Below are 20,553 nucleotides of genomic sequence, written 5' to 3' on the forward strand. Positions count from 1 at the left end.
AAAAATGATCCTCTTCTTAACCGGGAGCCAATGCAGTGCTCCTAACTGTTGGGAGACGGATTCGTGCTTAGGGATGTTCAGTATTAACCTCGCTGCTGCGTTCTGCAAGCGTTGCATCTTTTTCAAGAGTTGGGTTTGGAACCCCACATACAGTGCATTGCCATAATCTACTCTAGAGAAGGCCAGCGCAGTCACCAAAGTTTTTACTGCTTCCGGCGGCACAAAGGGGCGGACTTTCCGAATCATTTTAGAATTGACCAGAAGCTGGAGATAAGACAATTAATTTGACTGTCAAAGGTCAACCTACAGTCAAACGTGATCCCAAGATTTTTTGCCTTAGCGACCGGTGTTTGGCACTCCCCCAGATCTACAGGCCACCACTTCCGAGACCATGTCAGCAGATTAGCACCCAAGAGTAGTACTTCGGTCTTACTGCCGTTAAGTTTAAGACAGTTGGATTGCATCCAAGAGTTGACATGGGTCATGCAGTTGTTTAAGCGGTCAGCCACCTCCTCTTCATTATTGGTTATGGACACAACTATCTGCGTAGGAAATTACTGAGAAGCCAAACCGTCTAATCAAAGCGGCCAGGGGGAACACGTACATATTGAACAGTGTAGGGCTCAGAGAAAAGCCCTGCGGTATTCCGCACTGAAGATTGAAGGTTTGGGAGCTGGCCTCGCCTAGTTCAACTAGAAAAGATCTTTCTGCGAGGTATGATGTTAATAGAGTCATAGCGGATTCTTGGACGCCCTGATCAGACAGTCTGTTAATAAGAATTTTGTGATTAACAGTGTCGAAGGCCGCCGACAGATCTAATATCATCAAGGCGGCCTTCCCGCCCTCGTCCAATGACTTCCTTCACTCCTCACTTGCAGCGATTAGAGCAGTTTCAGTTCGATGACCGTCTCTAAACCCAAATTGAGAATGGTCGAGCAGATTGTTGGAGGAGACAAAAGGCAGTAAGCTGGATATTAGGCAGTTTCTCCATGACCTTAGAACAGAAGGGGATTCTGGAAATTGCCCAATAGTTATTAGGCTTGGCTGGGTCTAGATGAGGTTTTTTTAGTAGCGGTAACACCTATGCTACCTTCCAAACTTCAGGGAATTTCCCATGAAGTTAAATTCCCGAAAAAAAGATCACTCAATTGTTCACCAAGGGTCACTGGGAAGAAATGTAACACTTTTGGCTGGCAAGGATCGGACGGGCCCCTGATTTTGTACCCATTATGGTTTTAGTGATTTGTTCCATGGTGGGAGGGGAAAAGGAGAAACCGGGAGAGCTTGGAGTAAGGGCACTCCTTTGGGATGTGGATTCATCAGGGAACTTAGTAAATGTTTTCTAAACTAGTTCCACCTTGTCGGCAAAAGCCTGACCCAGTATGTTATAAAATTCTGGGTTATTATCTGAACTCTCTTTTGTTGGAACCTTTGTTAGTTTTTTGATGATAGCAAAAAGCTCTTTTCTGGAGTTTTTGGGTGTCAATATTTTCTTAGAAAACTAATTGCTTTTTTCTTCCATGATTAACTTTTTATATGTAGCTATTGTCTGTGTGTACTTAATTTTCAGTTCCTTATTATAGTTGTTCCTCCATTGTTTTCCTGTTCTCCTACATAATTGCTTTTGTTTCCTCAGTTTATCAGAGAACCAAGGTTCAGAGGGTTTGTTTCTTCTAATGATGGTAGATTTTAGAGGAGCTACTAAATTAGAGACTGTAGTGATCCATGCCGTTATTTTCTGTACTGCCTGATTAGTTTCTACCTGTGATTTGGGCTTATTTAGCTTCAATGAGGTTTGCAGAAGGTCGGAGTCGATTTTTGTCCAGTCTCGGTACGTATGTGTTGTCGAAGACTTGATCCCTGTCATGTTTTGAGGTGCAGCTCTAATTGTAAATATGACGGCCCCATGGTCAGATCATAGTACTGATAGAACCTTCTGTATTTTAATCATAGGATTGGAGGTAAATATGCCATCGAGAGTGTGTCCTTCGACATGAGTACTTTTCTTTGACCAATTTACCATCCCTAAGCCGGACAGGGTATCTATAAATTCGGCATTCTTAGGGTCCGAAGTAATCTCTAAGTGGTGGTTAAAATCCCCTGGGATGGTATAGTTTGCATAGTTAAAGCTGGTTTCCAAAAAGGGGGTAAGATTATCTACCAAGGAGGCTTGAGCTTTAGGTGGGCAGTAAATTAATAAGCCGTTCCATGCTTCATTAGGACTGAGTTGTATCTGAAATGATAGGAGTTCACATTCAGGTGAGGTGCCCATAGAAGATGTTATTATGGGTGATGAGTGCCAACCCTCCACCTTTTTTTATTAATTCTGTCTACCCTAGTAATCTGGAAACCTGAGGGGAAAGCTAGAAGCAAGTCCGGATCAGATGAGTCATTAGCCCATTTTTATTTATTTATTTATTTTTATACTTGTAGTGCGCAACGACTACCCAAAGAGGGTTTCCCGGTGCATCTTAGCCGCTTCTGTATGGATAAAGTATCTTATTTATGAAACAGCCAGGTTTTTAGCAACTTGCGAAAGCTGGAGTAGTTTGGCTCGTTTCTCAGTGCGATGGGGAGAGAATTCCAATGAAACTGGCCCAGGTAGGCAAAGGCTTTTCCTCCAATGCGTGCACGCTTGAATTTAGGGATCATAAAACGGCCCCGAGTGGCCGATCGGAGGTCCCTGGACGGGATATATGTTTTTGCCAGTGTGCAGAGGTACTTAGGGTCTGTGCTGGCTTTAATTTTGTGCATATAGATGAGTGCTTTGAATTTCACTCAGTTTTCCAAATTTAGCCAAAGTAGCTTGCGTCGGAATGCAGAAACTGATTCCCTTTTTGGTACTTTGCATAATAATCTAGCTGCCGCATTTTGGGCCATCTGTAAACGGTGAAGGATTGCTTTATTTGATCCTAGATAAAGAACATTACCGTAGTCTAAACGGGACGTCATCAAGGCATTGACTACCGTTTTTTTTGTTGATTCTGGGAGCATCCAGCAGATTTTTCTCAGCCATGTTTCAGTAACAAATACCAAGTCAAGACTGTGACTTTCAATCATTTCGGCCATCTCTATATTATGTTTGATTAGTGAGCGTGAATTCAATAACATGGCTTTTATCTTCTAGGAGTATCATAATATGTTGGGTCAGATGGGGGCAAGAATTGTTTAATTGTCGTAAACTCGAACTGCAATTTGCAGTATTCACATTCATGAGTTTCCAATGAGGGATCAAACTTAAGACAACAGGAGGACACTGACCCGGGGCAGTGGCTAATTAAATCCTCTCTAGAGTATTTGATAGGGGCCTGATTAAGAGAACCAGGGATTCTGGCCCTCGGCCCAGGCGCCGCCGGCGCGCCCGCTGCGCGCATCTGCTGCGCGTGCTAATCAGGTGTTCTCTAAATACCGATGGGGCGCGTATGCTAGAGCACTAACCCGACCGGAAGCTGTGTTCTCCCCTAAGGACCCTCCGAACAATCGGCACCAGCCGCGTCGGACCAGAGCCAAGGAGTGCACAGGTAGGTAAATATGTGACTTAAAAGCAGTTTGTTATTTTTTTTTAAGAATTCTAGTTAGCGATAGTAGCAGCAAACTTCTCAAAGTGCCGCGTAGCTAGCAGCGTCTCCGCTGTGTTCATTTCAGCAGACATTTCTTGTGACACTGGCTAACTGTTTCCCAAGCACATGCTCTTTAAATATAACAAAGGATCCATGGTCCAGGTTGGATTAGTGCACCTCATGCATTGAAAAAACTAGAGGGTACTAGAGTTTGGGCATTACATAAATTAGTAGAATTGCTGCTTATAAAGCATAACTAGCGCCCAAGGCATGGTGCTGCTACGAAGTTACAGAGAGATAAACTGTATATCAACAAAACAAATGAGTTTAAGGCATGCTAGAGGCGAGGTGGTCATCAATTTTACGCATACAAAGAGAGAGAGCATTCCAGACAGAGAGGAAGCGATAAAGGAGAAGACGTCCCTCATGTCGAGATGTTTTAATACTGGGAAAAGACAGAAGAAGGAGAAGGAACCAGAGCAGTTGCATAGGCGTGTGTCTTGAGAGTATACAGGACAAAAGCATAGGACTGATTTCATAATAAGTCCTTTGGGCTAAGCAGTGTGTCTCATGCTGAATCCATACACTGATTGGCCAATAATACAGTCTCCAGCCAGCTTCGGAGACCCTATCAAATTTCCTGAATTGTATCAATAGTAGTGTTGTCTTGTGGTGCGCACCTTGAAGCATGCAGATGTCGGATTCTGGGAGACCAAGAGAACAAAGCATTTGAATACCTCAACACAGAAATGATAGAAGAATTAACATCAGAGGATCAAATTAAAAAAAATGGATTTTCGTCAAGATCTTCATTTGAAAGTAGTAGGATGAGACAACAGCACTAATCTGATTGGTGAGTGATATTAGAATCCTTGCCTGCCAAAGGCCCAAGTTCTTTACCTTGTCTACAGGTATGGACACATCACGCAAGCAGGAAGGTGAACATTCAACTAACCAAAGATAATACTTTACTAAGAGCTTAGATCCTCTTTTATGGTCTGGGTTGACAGCGCAGCTGTTGCCAGACAATTAAGTGAGAACCACCATGAGAAGGGCCTTTGCTGATACGCCAGGAGGCAGGACTACATGTTTTGATTGAGCAGAATCTATGTGCTTCCACAAAAAAGTATTTGCCCTCCACTAAGCGGTGATCACTTCGTTTATCAAGCTGCCTGAGCTTGAATTTTCGGGGGCACATACTGTCATTGTAATGCTATTGAAATGTCTTAAGTAAATAGATCATATTTTTTTATGGCAATAGCACAGGTGAAAGAGGAGGCAGTAATTATTGTACATGATTTTTTTAGGTCTGGCTCGAGAGTGCAGTCATAAATCAGACCTACCGGCATTGGTAAGTCTTGTTTGAAGTATTGAGACTGAGAAACGTTTCGATTCATCCAGGTTAGTGTGGCAGATGAACAATCTGACAACTCCTGAATCTCAGTGGCAGGATTACCTAATCAAGTGATCAGCTGGATGTCACTGGCACGGACAGAACTTAGAATTCAATAGCTTTATTGGTTTGGCAAGAGGGCAAATTTAGATATTAACAATATTAAGTGACAACAAGGACTCTTGGGGAACCCCACAATTAGCCAGACATGAGTTTGATTGAAAAATGGAAAGTAACAATGACTGGCTTTGGCACAACAAGGCGGCAAAACATTGACCAGCTTCTCCCTGCAGACCTACCTGTTCGAGAGACAGGGGAAAATTTGAATGGTCCACAGTGTCAAATTCCGCAGGATGATACAGTTTAGAAACGCCTTCATCAAATCTCTCCAAATGAAGTTCAATAGGAGTCACAAAAGTCTCGGAGCCGAACCAGATCAATAAAACCGGGTGGGCTTAGGTATAATAGTGGGCATTCTTCAAGATATGTGGATAGCCACTGAAAAAGAAAATTCTTACCAATGCTGGAAATTCTGGGCACAAAGAAATGGGCCAAAATCTAGCTAATATCCTCGGGTTGATATTTGGCCTTTTTTAAATAAGGCCTTGACGACCCAGTCTTTCCAATCACTAGAGACAATGGCAGAGAAAACAGAGGTATTATGGATGGAGACAAGAGCAGATATGACCACAAAAGATAGATATTTAGTTGAGCGGGAAGGGAACCTGTGCTTTGGTAATCATCAGGAGAACGACCTGCAAGCGAAGATAAATGAATGGGCGAGAACATGCACTTGTGCTCCCTGTGACAGGACAAGGCAGAAGCTGCCCACTGCTATTATGGATGGCCTTCATCAAATCGTAGAAAATTAAGCCATGCTGTCACAAAGTAACAGAGAAGGAGCAGTGGCTATCTTGACAGTGTACAAATTAGTGACATTGGAGACTACCTAAAAAGGGGCGCTTTATGAGTTTGTGGCCTGCGAAACAGAATTGAATATAAAAGGTATATTGGCAATGAAGAGTGGCAATTTGAAGATACTGAAATTTTGACAAAGGTCCAGTCATTAAGCTTTGGTAAAGGAGCTGCGCCAAATCAACCCCATTTGCCTGACCAGCAGCCTCTGTCTCGCTCACTCTGATATAAACCACAGGTTGTTAACCTTGGAAACTGTAGACTTGCCAGATCTGAATTGCAAAAGATGTTGGAAGAATTTGGTAGGATATCATTAAATTACTTAGAAGTGATGTATATGCTGTGGTTGAGTATTGAGTGTTTTTCTGATGAATAATAAACCCCAAAGACTTGGTTACAGGTTTGTTTTAAAGACAAACTGAAGTTCTTAATCTTGGATGGCAGTTAAAAAAATGTGGGACCTGCGCTTATGCTTTGTCAATAGTGCTAGACCCAGGAGAGCCTTGCTGGATAGAGTGATTCGACAAAACACCTCTGAAGCATTCTTCTGTGAATAGTGGTAAGGCCATCCCAAGCACGTAATGCGAGAATGTTTTGTTTCCATTATCATATTAAAGCATTGTCTAATGGTAACTGGGCAGTACGGAATCTTGGGACCAAGAGAGCTATGGAGCTGCAAAAGTACTTCTGAAAATGTGATGGTGCAAATCTGAAACAGTACCACTGGCAAAGTAAGTTAAGCATTAGCTTGAACTCTAATGAATCCAAATCCTATCTCCGGCCAGCGTGATCTGTCCGGGAAGCATATTGCTGGGGAAATGTGAAAAAAATTACGTAGTTTTAATTCTGCATCCTTGCAACAAAGTGCTGAAACTCCAAAGGAGAACATGCTCCTAAGACGTGTGACTTTTACTGCAATCTGTTCTTGAACACCTTACCCAAAGATGAGTCAGACCAAATTGTTACTGGGGTGGTTTGGCTCACAACGCATTAAACACAATTGGTGAGGGTCAAACCTTCCGAGCACTGTGACCTATTAAACTCACATTCTTTTCAGCTGGAACCCTGTGGTGTAGACAGCAACTGAGCAAATGTGAAATAGCAACCCTGGACCATTCAGAGAGTAAGAGGGAATCTCCACTCCTGGGCATGTGAGAACAAATGGCCCGAAAAGACAGAAAGGCCATGAACATGAAGGTGGACGGGAGCTGCACATTTCCAATATTACAAAGCTTTCTTTGTGGACTGTGTGAACTTATCAAATTCCCTTCCACTCAAGTAAGGAAGCCATTGCAACACTAGCATGGAGGGCTGTGGACAAAGATCGAAGAATTCACTAACAAACTTCTTTTTTGCATGTATAATCCCACGTGCAGATCATAACACCAAGTTAAAAAGCAAACAAACTTTAAGGACAATTCTGCTTTATTTAATGGCATTGGGCTGTTTAAATGCGTTTTGCTGACTGGCACAATTTAAAAGTGATTAATTACAAGTTATGTATTCCATAAATAATGGATAAAGGACACCTATATCAGAAAGGGATCTGATCAACTGAACTGGTCTTTCTTTTCAAGTGCATAGTTCACAATGTTTTATGAAGAAAGCATTGCAAGTCTTTTTTTTTTTAAACATGCTTCTTCAAAGTAATAGAGCGTTTAATCTAGGATATGCCCCTGAGGTCTTCTGGGACTGGAAAGGTTAATTAATATAGATATAGTCTCCATAGCACTACAAGTATTTATCACCCATAAATAAACTCCCTTCAAAAAGAAATGCAAGCATTAGAAAAGGTAATGAAAAGAGAAAGGCAAACAACTATCAAATGCAAACTTTCCAAGTCCTCCAGGCAGCAGTAACCACACATGCAAAGGTGAGCCCCTGTTCAAAGGCAAGATTTAAAGTCTCTGGAAGGGACAGTGTCTACTTGAATCCTCCTCATTGACGCCCACTTCCATATCCCATCACCATTGGTTGTTTTCAATTACAGTCTAGAACAACCTCATCTATTCTTTTAAAAATGAATCATTCGTATAGTGACACTGTGGTTGTAGAAGAGATGGTGTAATGTGTAGCCTCAAATGGTCATATCGAAATTAAATGTAAATGCATGGAGATCTGTTATGTGAGGGTGGGCATATCGGCCTTTTACAGATTCAAGTAATTACTATAAGAATGGCGTGAGCCAGTGATGTCCAGCGTTGATCCTGGAGCTTGACCCACAGTGTATTATTTTGATAACCAATGTGTATGACACACATTTAGGTCTGTATGTATAAATGCATATCACGTAGCTATGCAGAACTGTGCCACTTCTGAAACCCTTATGATGGGCACTGCTGATGTGAGTTATAGGATCCAGGAATGAGAGTGAACATCGCCTTTTAAACACACAAAGCACTTAAATTGAGCTTGTGTGTAGCCTTTGTCAACAGAGGAGTTACAGTTACGCGTAAATCAAACCTTCTAGCAAATTACACCTTTATATACAAGGCTCATTTAAAGATTGATTGTGGCACCCTCTTTTGATTCTTAACGAGGGGATTATTAGTTGGCACTGTCCCTTACATTTCAGTAATATATAAGATGTGTTCCGGGCACAAACCAGTCCAAAGCACATGCAAACTGTGTAAGTACCTGCCAGAAATCCTGATGGGAGGGAGAAGGTTAGAAAGAAGGAGGAAAATGGGGTAAGGTACGGTTACACCCCAAAAAATGTAATAAGAAAAAAGAAAATCACTGAAATAAAATGTTCTACATTAATATACAACATTGGGTCAGAGATACACAAATTTAATGTCAAAATATGAAAACAAAAAAAAAATACATAAATAAATAAAACACCAGACCAAGGGAAAGAACAGGGCTTGATAGCAACAGTGACACTGGGCAGAGAAATAAATTGAAGAGAAGTTAGTTAGTATGCAATGCGTGTACCAATATTTTCAATGTGTATAAAGTAAGTAAAAGATCACCCAAAAAAAAAAGTTAAGACAATCATTGTAGGTACAAATATAAGCATATGAACTATTTTTTCTAACACACACACACGTACATACGTCACGTAACTATGTCCAGTACATAAGCCCCCACTTTTGAGGATGCAAGTCGAGTAGCCTTGTTAACACTAACCAATATTTTGACCTAGTTAGAAACATTAAAAGAACACTAATCAGTTGATTTTGACTCTTCAAAATCTCACCATTTGTGTATAATAAACGGTTGCCGAATGCGAGTAGTTTACACAAAAAGGCTGTAATATCAGTTAACTGTTAAGGTGAAAAAACAAACTCAACATACCAGCCTGTAATGAACATTGCATATATATTTTCTGACCTTACCATTATTAAATATTGAATACAAGCAACACTACATTAGGAGCATCTGTTGTTTTATTACACGTTGTACACAGTAGAACTATTGATCGTTACCTCGTTTATCATTTAAAACGGGTGAAAAGAGCCAAAAGCAACGGATAAAGGCACAATAAAATGTATTGGTCATATGTAAGGCGCTACATGCCACAAACAGACTCCTTCAGAGTTTGAAAATTGGAACAGAACAAGGAGGTGGGGAGGAAAAAAGAGGGGCAGCAGGCGGAAACAAGAACATCCGCAATGCCAAGCAGGACACGTTCCAGATCATGTTATAAAGATCCATAGTTGATTGTGCGAGGGGCGATTGCAACTACTTAAGCTGGCAAGACTGCATCCCTTCAAGCCGAATAACTAGATGTATACAACCATCCTTCCAACATAGTGTAGGTGACCGCAACTCAGCTAGCCTTGCCAGTACCGTGGTCAGGGCCGGTGGCAGGTGGCCACTCCTGGAATATATTAAAAGTAGAGAGGCACTTGAGAATACTGCGCACCAAGTATTTTAGTTCAAGAAAATACAGCGTAACTGGAAAGCTGTAACCGATACCTTCGACTGGGGTCTTGCTCACAGAGAATTCATTATTCTACAACAGTTTTATAAAGTCGTTCCTTTATCATTAAGCCTGGGCATGCTGGGAGATGTAGTTTCTGCCGTTCTCAGAATGTGTGGAAATCTAAGTTTTCAAAAAGTAAATTTTAATGCTCAGTTACATGATCAGCTCTGTCCATTGGCTCTGATTATTATTCTAAAAAAAGATGCGAGTGGATAATTTTCGATGCATACAATCTATGTAATTAATCCTTTATGGAGGTCTTCATGAGGAGAACTTCAACATCCAAGAGACCAAGGACTGACTTGAAACATTCCAGGAGAGCATGTGGGATGATCCTGCATGATCACGACCCACCCCATGTTAAACCTAGCTTTGGAATGGCAGACATACCCCCTACTTCTAGTTTTTGCTCTTCATACAAAGTCTCAGGGTAATGTCACGATAGCTGTGGTCAGTTGCTACAATTTTTAGACAATGTGGAGCCCTTCACTAGCCCGGACAATGTATGTTCTATTACTCTTTAAACCTGCAGTTTAGCCCACATATAAATCGTAGTTTCCAAGCACTAGTGGTGGGTCCAGAGGCTGCTCCAGGTTTTGTGCATTCCACTGCTACCTGAAAACCCTACCATGTACTTAAACTTTGGCATCCCTTTTAATTGGCTTTAGACACCAGGCACCACTAGTCACCACTAAAACACTGCCCATGGAGAGATCCAACTAGTCTAGATGTGCTCTATTACTCAAACTACTAACAATTGGAACCCTCATAGCCCTGTTAACTAGAGATCAAGACCTATGACCTTAGAAACCAGACAGTGACACAGTGAAAATGACAACACTGAATTTAGTGAGGGTCATGTTGATTTTGGGTGATGAGTTTTTAGAGGACTACTTTGTGGGACCGTTTTGATAATTTACAGTCAATTAGGCTAAAAAAAACACTGAAAAGCTTCAAAAAGCACCCAGTGTCAGAGAGAACAAGGTCATGCAGCATTAACACATCAAAGGAAGACACATGGGAAGGAGCTAGCAGGAAAGATCATATAGGGCTATAGTTGTAAAGTACACCCTTGTTGTGTTGTTATTAGTGTGTAGTGTTATTAGTGCATCGCGCATGCCACATGCGTGGACCGCATGTGTTTGTATATGCTTTATTAAGTCCCGCACATGGAGTGGTCACTGACCAGGGTTGGAATGGCATAGAGTCAGTTGACATCCGATCACCGGGCCAGGAGGTCGCTTCATGTAGTGGGTGGTACCATTACAATAAATTACTTCCACACATGTAACCAAGCTGCCTTGATTATTTCAACCCTCATTCAGTTCAAAGCAAGAACTTAAGTGAAGACAAAAGCATACATCCAAACAGTCAATAGCATTAGGTGAGACATGAATGGTCCACTTTGTCTGAGCCAAGGTGTTATTAGCAAAGTCAATAGGTTGGTCAAAGAAATCCAGTGGTTGAAAGGGGCAGTCTCACTGTCCAATATTATTTTGTTAACAATAGGTCTGTTAAATACTTTGCTGTCAAATATCAGACCAAAATATGCAGGCTTTCAGCTTCTTAAAACAGTGGTAATCATGAATGATTTTGAAATTTTAAAAAAAAGCGAGCACTTTTTTTTTTCCAAGAAATATTGGGAACTCAATCAATAAAACAGAATGCCTTTTCACATTATTTTAGGTACTCCCATAAAGAATTTATACATAACAGACAACTGTCAAATAAAATTATTAGCTGTGTAAGCTAAGCATCCAGTAATGAACAAGGATCTGGATCTAGATCTACCTACTGGATCATGTTGATACTATACCAAATACGTTGAGGCTTGCAGCACCCTTATTAACATAATCACAGAGAAATTCAGAATGTCAACTCAGATTTTGGTCCTTCTCCCCCCTCCCCACCGCTAAGAAGGAATTAAAGCTTGCACTACTGTGCTACCAATGCTCCGAATTTCCACCTTATATAATTGAAAATGAGGGCGGCACAGATATTTAATGAGTTGGCATATCTAAATTGGTATCAACACAAAATCGAGTGACTGTCCCTGAGAAAAAAGCAGAGACAAAATCCAATCAAGACACTTTCGTAAAAAAAGCGGATGGAAAATAATGCAAGTTGATGATGAACATAAATGTCTACCCTACAGTGATTCAACTTGTTCTGTAACTGATGCCATGACCGTCATGAAACATGGCACATAATACCGTCCATGAATGATACAGACACCTGCCATTGGTGGCTGTAATTCTCATACTCCACATAAAGGTTAAATAACAAAAACTCTGCAGTGAGACGGGACTTGCGTGAACTGGATTTGCAAGATGTTTATCAGACACAGCAGCTTAACGAGTGCACGTTGAGACAGGGTAAACCCTTAATCTCAAATGTGGAAGAAATCATCAATGTGAAAGGTGTCAACCTAAGAGTTGCAATCTGTAAAAATTGATGGGTGCCAACCAGTCTGGTTTTTAAGACAGTTGTAAATATTCAGTTGGGTCACAACTCATGATGCATGGTTTTGTTCTGAAAAGGGAAGCCCATAACAGGACGAATGATTATTAGCCTAGGGCTTGGCAGTGGTTTCTTGAGCAAACAAATTACCTGACCAACCTTAAGACTTAGTAAAAAAATATCCAGAGGTAAAAAACAGTGATGAGTGGCTGCCTCTTAGCAGACTTTCATGAAAGAGCTAGTGGAGATTCTGTTGTCAGAAAATAGTTGTACAGCATTATGAGGCAGGTGGAATGGGACATCCACCTATTTAAGACAAATGTCCTGTAATTCACCTCTAACTGATACCAAAGTCTAATTTCAGGCCATATACCTGGGGTTTCAGGAGAACTGCAATTTTAGGTCAAAATATAATGTGAGAGACTTTATAACAAATCTCAGACTGCTACTCAAAGAAAGTTAATAAAACATTTGTAAAATCCAAATAATTGGCGTTCAGACAACTGCCCTTACATAAATGTGGTACTCCCAAAATTGGGGTGTAGAAAATGCTCCCTCTGCATAATCAGCAGATGGTGAAAAGTTTGACGTCTTGGGACACAGAAACAGAAAACTTACAGTGCCCAGTTTAAATTGTTAGCCCTGTAGTTTTGTCAAACATATTCAAACACTGCGCCTTTTCTACTGATTCAGCAGTGAAATCTCTTAACTCAGTGGGCTTACAGAAGAGTGAACACTGAACAAAAATGGAGAAGCTTTGTGCTCAATAGGATTTAATAGAATATTCATTGAATTCCCCACTTCGTTAATTGCTAACTAAACTTATAAAATTAAGCTTTCGCTCAAACATTCAAAACATGTTCTCTTGCAACGAAATATGTGTGTAATTGAAGCAACGAGTAAAGCACACTAGTCAGATACGGCCTTTATTGAGAGGCATAGTTCATACCAGACAGAGCAAACTGCTTTATAGAATGTAGTAAGCAACCTAGAAACTAAGTACTACACCCTTACACGAGGAAGTAACAGACAATAAGGAGTTCAATAGGTCACAGTGTCTAAATTACAGGCCTGTGAACTAACAAATTACCTATTACAAGACAATTCAGTGGGCCAGTGTGATTAAGGTTTGGAAATGATCAATTGGACGATAAGACGCTAAATACACATTTCATTAAAGAACGCTGCAAAGAACCAATTTGATAAGGAAATTGTTTAGGACTAGGTAGAGGAAGGGAGGCGAGGGAAAGATGAAGGAGTCTGTACAAGGACGTTAACATCTATAAAGATGGCCAGGTTTATTTTGTTTGAAAGGAGATTTGAGTATCTCACATCCATCAGCATCTCCCACATCACCATAATAACGCCCTCGTTGTAAAAACACTTTGCATATTTTGTGGGATAGACAAGAAATTGCGCCATCTTTCTCCTCATAGGTTACAGAATATTGCTTAATCATTTTGGAACATACAGGACACTGAATTTCGTGTTTTACTCTGCCCACACATAAATACAAATACAACTGGATTGAGGTAGCAAGACTTCAATGAAGATTCAACAGGTGTTAGACATAATAGAAAGATGAACTCTTAAAAACGTAAAGTGATGAGTCAAGAAATGTATACTAGTAAAATGTGGCCAGGAAATGAATTAAGCCATCTCCACTAAAAAGAAATGTCAGTTAAGAAAATAAAAGTTCTCTCTTCAGTTTAAAAGAAAGATTAAAAGGTCTTGTTGCTCTTGTTTTATGATGAAAACCTCATGACATTCATCATCAACCGTAGGTAAACGAAAGTTTTGAAATGTGTAACCAATCTATAGAATGTAGGAACGCACTTCAGAAATAAGTCTCTAAAGCAAGTTAGGGGTCAAGCATGATAAGACTTGTGGTACACACAGTGAAGGGTAACTCTGAGCAAGATCAGCACTTTTGAGGAGCAGGTTTCAAATCTTAAGCAAAAGAAGTCTTTTAGCGTTCTTTAACTAAGGGAAATCAACAGTATTTATTAAATACACCTTCTAAGAGCAATAGCAGTTCAAAATGATTTCCATATATTTCAAGATTGAAGAACGAGTAACTACAGAAGGCAGCTTTCCTCCCTGTCCTGTACTTTTTTTTAAAGTAATTCTATGAAACTGGTAGCCAATCAGCCACCATCATAGAAGGGAGTCTTCAAAGATGCACATTATTTCAAAGGCAGGATCTTCATTTTCTCAGTTTAATTGCTTTTATAGTGTTAGTCCTGGCAGTTACAAGATGAGGGAATTGGCAAACTGCATTGTTGAGTACTGTCGCTTTTGTAGTCCTTGTGCTTTTTGGGGGAGATTTTTAGGACCACCCTAATCCCTCTCACAAGTGAAGGACTTTTGGCTGAAGCAGATGTTTCTGCAGCTGTGTGTGAAAGCATTACACTTCAAGGCATAGTAAGCTTTTGAAACTGCTGTCCACTGGTGTCCCTTGGATATATGCTTCTAGAACAAGATTTCTAAATCGAATGAGAGTATTTGGAGGTCCATGTGGTGTGGGACAAAGTGAAGAGCTATCCTTTTAAAGTAATGGGAAGGGTTCTCACTCATTTTGAGATATCTGTGCTAATATGAATTTCAGAACAGTAAAGAGATGTAGTACTCTGAAGACACAATAAAATTATCAGCATCAGTGTATTCAACCACTTAGCATATTTTACAGTTATACAGGTGAGTGAACGTGGGCAAACGCAGGAGTTCATGTGGACTTAAATAATGTAATATTAGGAACAGTTTCTTCAAGTAATGCACTTAGATTTGATTTTCAAGAAGCTGTCTTTGGTACTAAACATGTTTTTTACCTCTAAGCTCTTTAAATGATACACTGTGCATGACAAAATGATCATCCTGTATGTGACTGGAGATCGGAGTTGGTGGAGGGTGGAGCACTCTTTGCACTAGTCAGTTTTTATCTTCAATAGTAATTTTTGATGGTTAGCAAAAATCATTACATATAACAGTAAGAATAAAGCAGTGTAATAGGTTGACTATAAAATAGCCTTCATGGCAGAATACTTGCTAATCTGGTTTAAAATATGTGTAATCACATACTGTCTAACGTATTCTATAACTGAAGAATATGTTATACAACAATAACATCAGTATTTTATGCTTCTTTGCAACTAAATATCAAGAATTATATTTAATGGTAGGATGTTCCTAATCGCCGCCTTGTAAAGTAGTCTTTGTAATTGCACTATAATAAAATCTTTTATTCACAATAGCAACTATTGCTCTGATCACAGTCAATCCCAATCCCAAAGGGCACTCAAATAATTGGGCCAATCCTGCCTTTATCACTGGGTGCACTCATCTCAGCAAAGCTGCAAGAAGCAGTAATACGTGAAGCTTTTATATATTGCAAAAAAAGGTACTGCAAATTAGTCAATACAGTCTAAATTTAAAGACGTTGCTCATTTAGTCACTGCCTAGGAAAGCATCAGGCAACCCAACACGTGCTCCATCCATTAAAGGACTTTTTCAAGACAAATCGGGTAATAAACTAACATTCCTCAAAACACGACTGTTATATCTTTAGCAGAAGACTTAATTCACACAAGTTTATTGCAGCTGGGCAACAAACAGAATACTCTGTTGAAACCATTTACATAAATAAAACAGCAACATTTTCTAAAAAGCAGATGGTTTATACAACACTGACGATCTGAACCTGTCTGAGCAGATCTACTATGTAATATTTAATTCCTATTAGCAAATTCCTATTCTTGATGCTTCACACCTTTAGCTTGACTTCATCCTGAGGGCCATTGATCTACTGGGGTAATTTCAATAGATATTTGGTTAGCTTTTTACTACAAGGAGATATGAAGAAGTAGTTGACTTGTAGTAGAATTAAAGCTTCTTGATATTCTTCAACATTATGACGGATGGATAACCTATCGTATGTTGGTGTTTGTGTGTTTCTCTTGCATATTTTAGCTTTTTTTCTTTCCTCAGATTATTTGCTAGTGTTCCTCCCTGGATTTAACTTTTAACTGTGACTGGCTGAAGGAGAGTTTCAAATTTAAAGATAATATCCTCATCCAGATTTTCCACTGGGATTTTGGGGGCAAGCAGGATATGGCAGTGGTGAACCCTGAAGGACCATGGTACCTACAAAGTCCCACTTTCCAATGATGGCATCCTTGGTCAATCCACTGTTGCACAAAAGGTGACACTCAGAGGAGAGGTGTAGGAGTGAGATGTATGCTTTATTTATCATGGGGGTTTACTATTGAAAGTGAGATTCTGTCATCTGCCACTAACAGTAAGCCTTGCCACTGTGCTGTGTCCAATACAGGTTTCAAACACATCAGAATGTTTTTCGGTAACACAACTATCTTTCTATAGAACAGCTTACAAACACAAATACGTGGATCAATGCTCAAATGATGGAAGGCCTATTTTGGCATTGTAATCTTTACTATAGCCTGCTGCTAAGGGCTATACCAGTTGCTCAAAGCCCTGAAACAGAGTTATAGGACCTTTCTGTAGACTAGACCTATAATGCGGGAGAAGGCCTTTACCAACCAGTGTGGCCTGAGGCAAAAGGGCTAGAAGGCGATTAGTGCATTCTACCCACTGACGCTAGAGTGTTACCAATTAAAAAGGGAGAAACAGAAAGAGAAACATTGCAATGTTGGAGTGGAAGGCTTGTACTTGCCATTGTAGGCCCTTAGAAACTTCATTATCTTCAATGGAGCTCCCTGCATTTCAATGTTCTAATAAGGGTGAAATCCTATGACTTGGAAGGGAAAAGATGTCCTGTCTTGCTACTTCCTAACCAGGAGGTATCACTGTGGCAATGGAAGTAAACTGTTTTCCATGGAACAAAAAACTGGACATCGGTTTTCAATTTCTTTCAAGCAACATTACCGATGTACCAAATACTGCCCCACGCATACTTGTACACCAGAGTAATGGTATATGGTTAGGGTCTTGCTTCACAACTGCAACTGCTGCAGATACATGTACATAATGTAAAGAACAGAAAACAGTACTGACCAATCAGGCCATCCGGAAGGAGTGCGAAAGAACCCAGAGCTATAGGTAGGAATCACAACAAATGGAGTTTTTGTGTTCGAGGGTCTTATCTTATGACTATCGACTGGTAGAGAATGTACATCAGATGCACATGGCTGACAGTATTGACAACTGCAGAAAGAACTTGAAGCACAAGCACACATGCTGTACCATAATAAGCTTATGCAAATGCATCTGATCCTGCTCTTAGCCCCAACTCCATGCTTACACGCAATTACAATATCAACAGCACCTTGGGTATTACCCTCAATACCAAAACACTCCCTATATAGATTGTACTATAAACTCACTCTTCCAACCAAGCACAACCCTCTAACTAAACATGCTAACCATCCAACAAATGGGGATTATAGCCCTCGTTCACGAAAAGAGGCATCTCTACAAATGCAACCCCAATAAAACAAAATGCTATACAACAATTTAAGGAGACACATTTCCAGACCTGCATGGTTTCACCATGTGGTCTGACTGATCATAATGGCAAAAACCGTTATTCAGAATTTAAACATTCAAATAGAGCAAATGTGTGTGGTTTTGGATAACTAAAACACAAGGAAAAATCAGAAACGTTGCAGCCATGCCCTTCCAAGTTGACATCGTTAAGTACAAGGTCAACATATTAAATACATGTACTTGAATCTTTTTTGGCTCATATTTCACAAGCAACTGCACAGAGGTATTAGTCCAATATGTCCTATTCACACGACCATCACTGTGCATTTCTAAATATATCTACTAATATATCAGTATAAAAAGAGCAAACTTGCTTATTTCCCTGTCACTTGTTAATACTACATCCGAGAAAAAACACTAAATCAAGAAAGCTACTGTAAAAATCTTTCAAAAGTGGATCTACAACTAGAAATAATTTGATATGTGTCTACATTAAATAACCAAATAAAATGTGCTTTTAGAAAGGTTTATTGCTGGCACTCAGACCTCAACCTAAGCTATTTTGACATGGACAATTAGTTAGATTTGCATTTATTTTAGTTTGTCCAGGGATACTCAAAATACGTCCCGGGGGCTGCATGCGACCCTCCTGACCTATGCATAAGGGCTGCTGATAAACTGCAGCACTGATCTGCTGTTTACTCAACTCAGCACAAACATTAAAAAGATATTATCCCCTTCGCTGCGGGGGGAGGTAGCGCTGCGGTGCTCGAGACGAGCACAGCCCGTCACAGTGGAGCTGGGCTCGTCACAAATGCCGCCCACTAATTAATTCTCCCGCACAGGCGGGGAATCAATCGCGTGTGTGCGGCACGCAGCCGTTATGACGAGCCCAGCTTGTCATGAGCACAGCTCCACTGTGACTCATGACGAGAAAGGCTCGTCATGAGCATCGAAGAGGCTAAATAAACAGGCAAGCCTTTATATAAAAGTTAGTTAAAGTTAAAGAAAGGAAGTATCTAGATTGTCCTGCACCACTTAACTTTAGGAACACCTTCATTTTCAAAACCATCGTGCAGCAAAAGTTTCAAAATATGATGAGGTTCTTCAAAATTTCAAAAGTGTATTTTATTAACATACAGAACCATTTCACCTTAGAATAGCAGTGGACTGAGAAGTATTTTTTTAAAGTGATAGTCTTCAAATATAAATTTAGAAATATCCTTACTCCTCCCCACACTGACAACAATGCCAATAGAAAACTGAGAGGCACATCAGTCGTTATGTGCACTCTTTGAGTGGTCTTGGTTCCTCTTGTCCATGTACAACATTATAGTTTATTAAGTCAAACAAAGGAGAAACTTTTGCACAGCACACATCCTGAAGTCGCATTCAAAGGCCCTCTTTTATGTGACATTGAAGAAAAAGGAGGGAAAGTGAAATAAATCAATTGCCTAGTATCACACATTTGGTAAAAGTGGGGACGCTGGAATTAATCGCAGATTTTCGGGTTTTAGTGCAACTCAACCACTATATGCTTTGCCTTTCCCTATATCTACCTTACCACCCCCCTCCCCATCCAGACCACCACCCTACTGGCATCAATGCAGCCCTCCGTCACATCACAGACCAAACTTTGTGGCCCGTGGAAAAATGTTTGTGAGTACCCAGGGTCTACACCTAACATGAGCGATGAGCTGTATATATTCTAGATGAATTTTCAATAAAAACAACTTTAATTGTGACATTTTAAATGTTTGCATGAGTTAACCAAATTTTCATCGGTGTCCATTCAGAATGTTACAACATTAGTCCAGACGGTGTTAAAAAGCTCGCCACTCACTCATATGGGTTTCAGTTTGTTGGGATGGTGTGAGGAGCCTCTAAAAGCTGAAGCATATGTACTTGCAAACGAACAAACATTTTATGAACCAAAAATTATCTGCTTACCTTTCCATCGTACCGCTTGACGAGGAACTGATCAAGGCCCAAATCTGTGAAAGAACAGAGATAAACAAAATTCACTGAGAGCTTGTAAATCATAAGCATTCTTTTCTATTTTGTATTGTGGAGTAAACAAAACATTCTAAGAAGAATTTCGAAACATGTATCCTAGTTATGAACTATAAGAGCAGTGCCAAAAAAAATGTATATTTGGGATAAAGAACATACTGAAAACCGTTCTTTTAAGTCAATTGCAATGAAAAGATTCAGGCGATAACCATATGGAAGTTAAAGTAAAATAAAATACTTTTTGCAAGAAGGAACAACCTAGGTAGATGCGTGGAATGATGGTCTGGAGGGCAAACAAAAACCGCGAATTAATGTGAATTCTCCTCAACCTCCTGGCAGCTTTCCCCCAAACCCACCCCTGCAGCAGGATCAAACTGTACATCCAACAGAATATTCTTAGGTTTGTCCAACATATGACACTCGCCACTGTTCTTTTAAATATATGCATGATTTAGAGATGGTAAAACTGTTCGCCAATACTGCTATCTGAAATTATATGTTGTCCTCCCCTTTATATGTATTCAACTTTTTTGCATACAAAACGATCAATGTTAATTCACTTTCACTCTGCATATGAGCCAGTCCCCATGTATTACTAGTTCTCATTCTTTCTCACCACCTTCTTGGCTTTCCCCCATCGATGGACATGTACCCTTGTCACACATAGCTCTTCGCTTACTCAATGGCAGGGCTGTCTTGAGGCATTCTGATGCCAGAAGTGTTGTGCACCCCTTCTTTTTCCAATTTACTGCTAGAGACTGGCTGTGTAACATTGCTATGTAAATTACGCCAAAGCTTCCCCACCTGAGTCGTCCTAT

General features: G+C 40.1%; 1 protein-coding gene across 2 annotated transcripts in view; it reads right to left on the reverse strand.

The window, feature by feature from the left end:
• MICU1 (mitochondrial calcium uptake 1) overlaps nt 1–20,553 on the reverse strand; it is a 672,580-nt gene that overhangs the window by 436,615 nt on the left and 215,412 nt on the right. For both annotated transcript variants that reach the window (XM_086922279.1, XM_086922278.1), the window contains exon 5: nt 19,673–19,716. In XM_086922279.1, the coding sequence (XP_086778405.1) occupies nt 19,673–19,716 (44 nt within the window). The remainder of the gene's footprint in view (nt 1–19,672; nt 19,717–20,553) is intronic.

This window comes from Lissotriton vulgaris, chromosome 5 (genome assembly GCF_964263255.1).
Source record: "Lissotriton vulgaris chromosome 5, aLisVul1.2, whole genome shotgun sequence".
In the NCBI taxonomy this organism is placed as follows: domain Eukaryota; kingdom Metazoa; phylum Chordata; class Amphibia; order Caudata; family Salamandridae; genus Lissotriton; species Lissotriton vulgaris.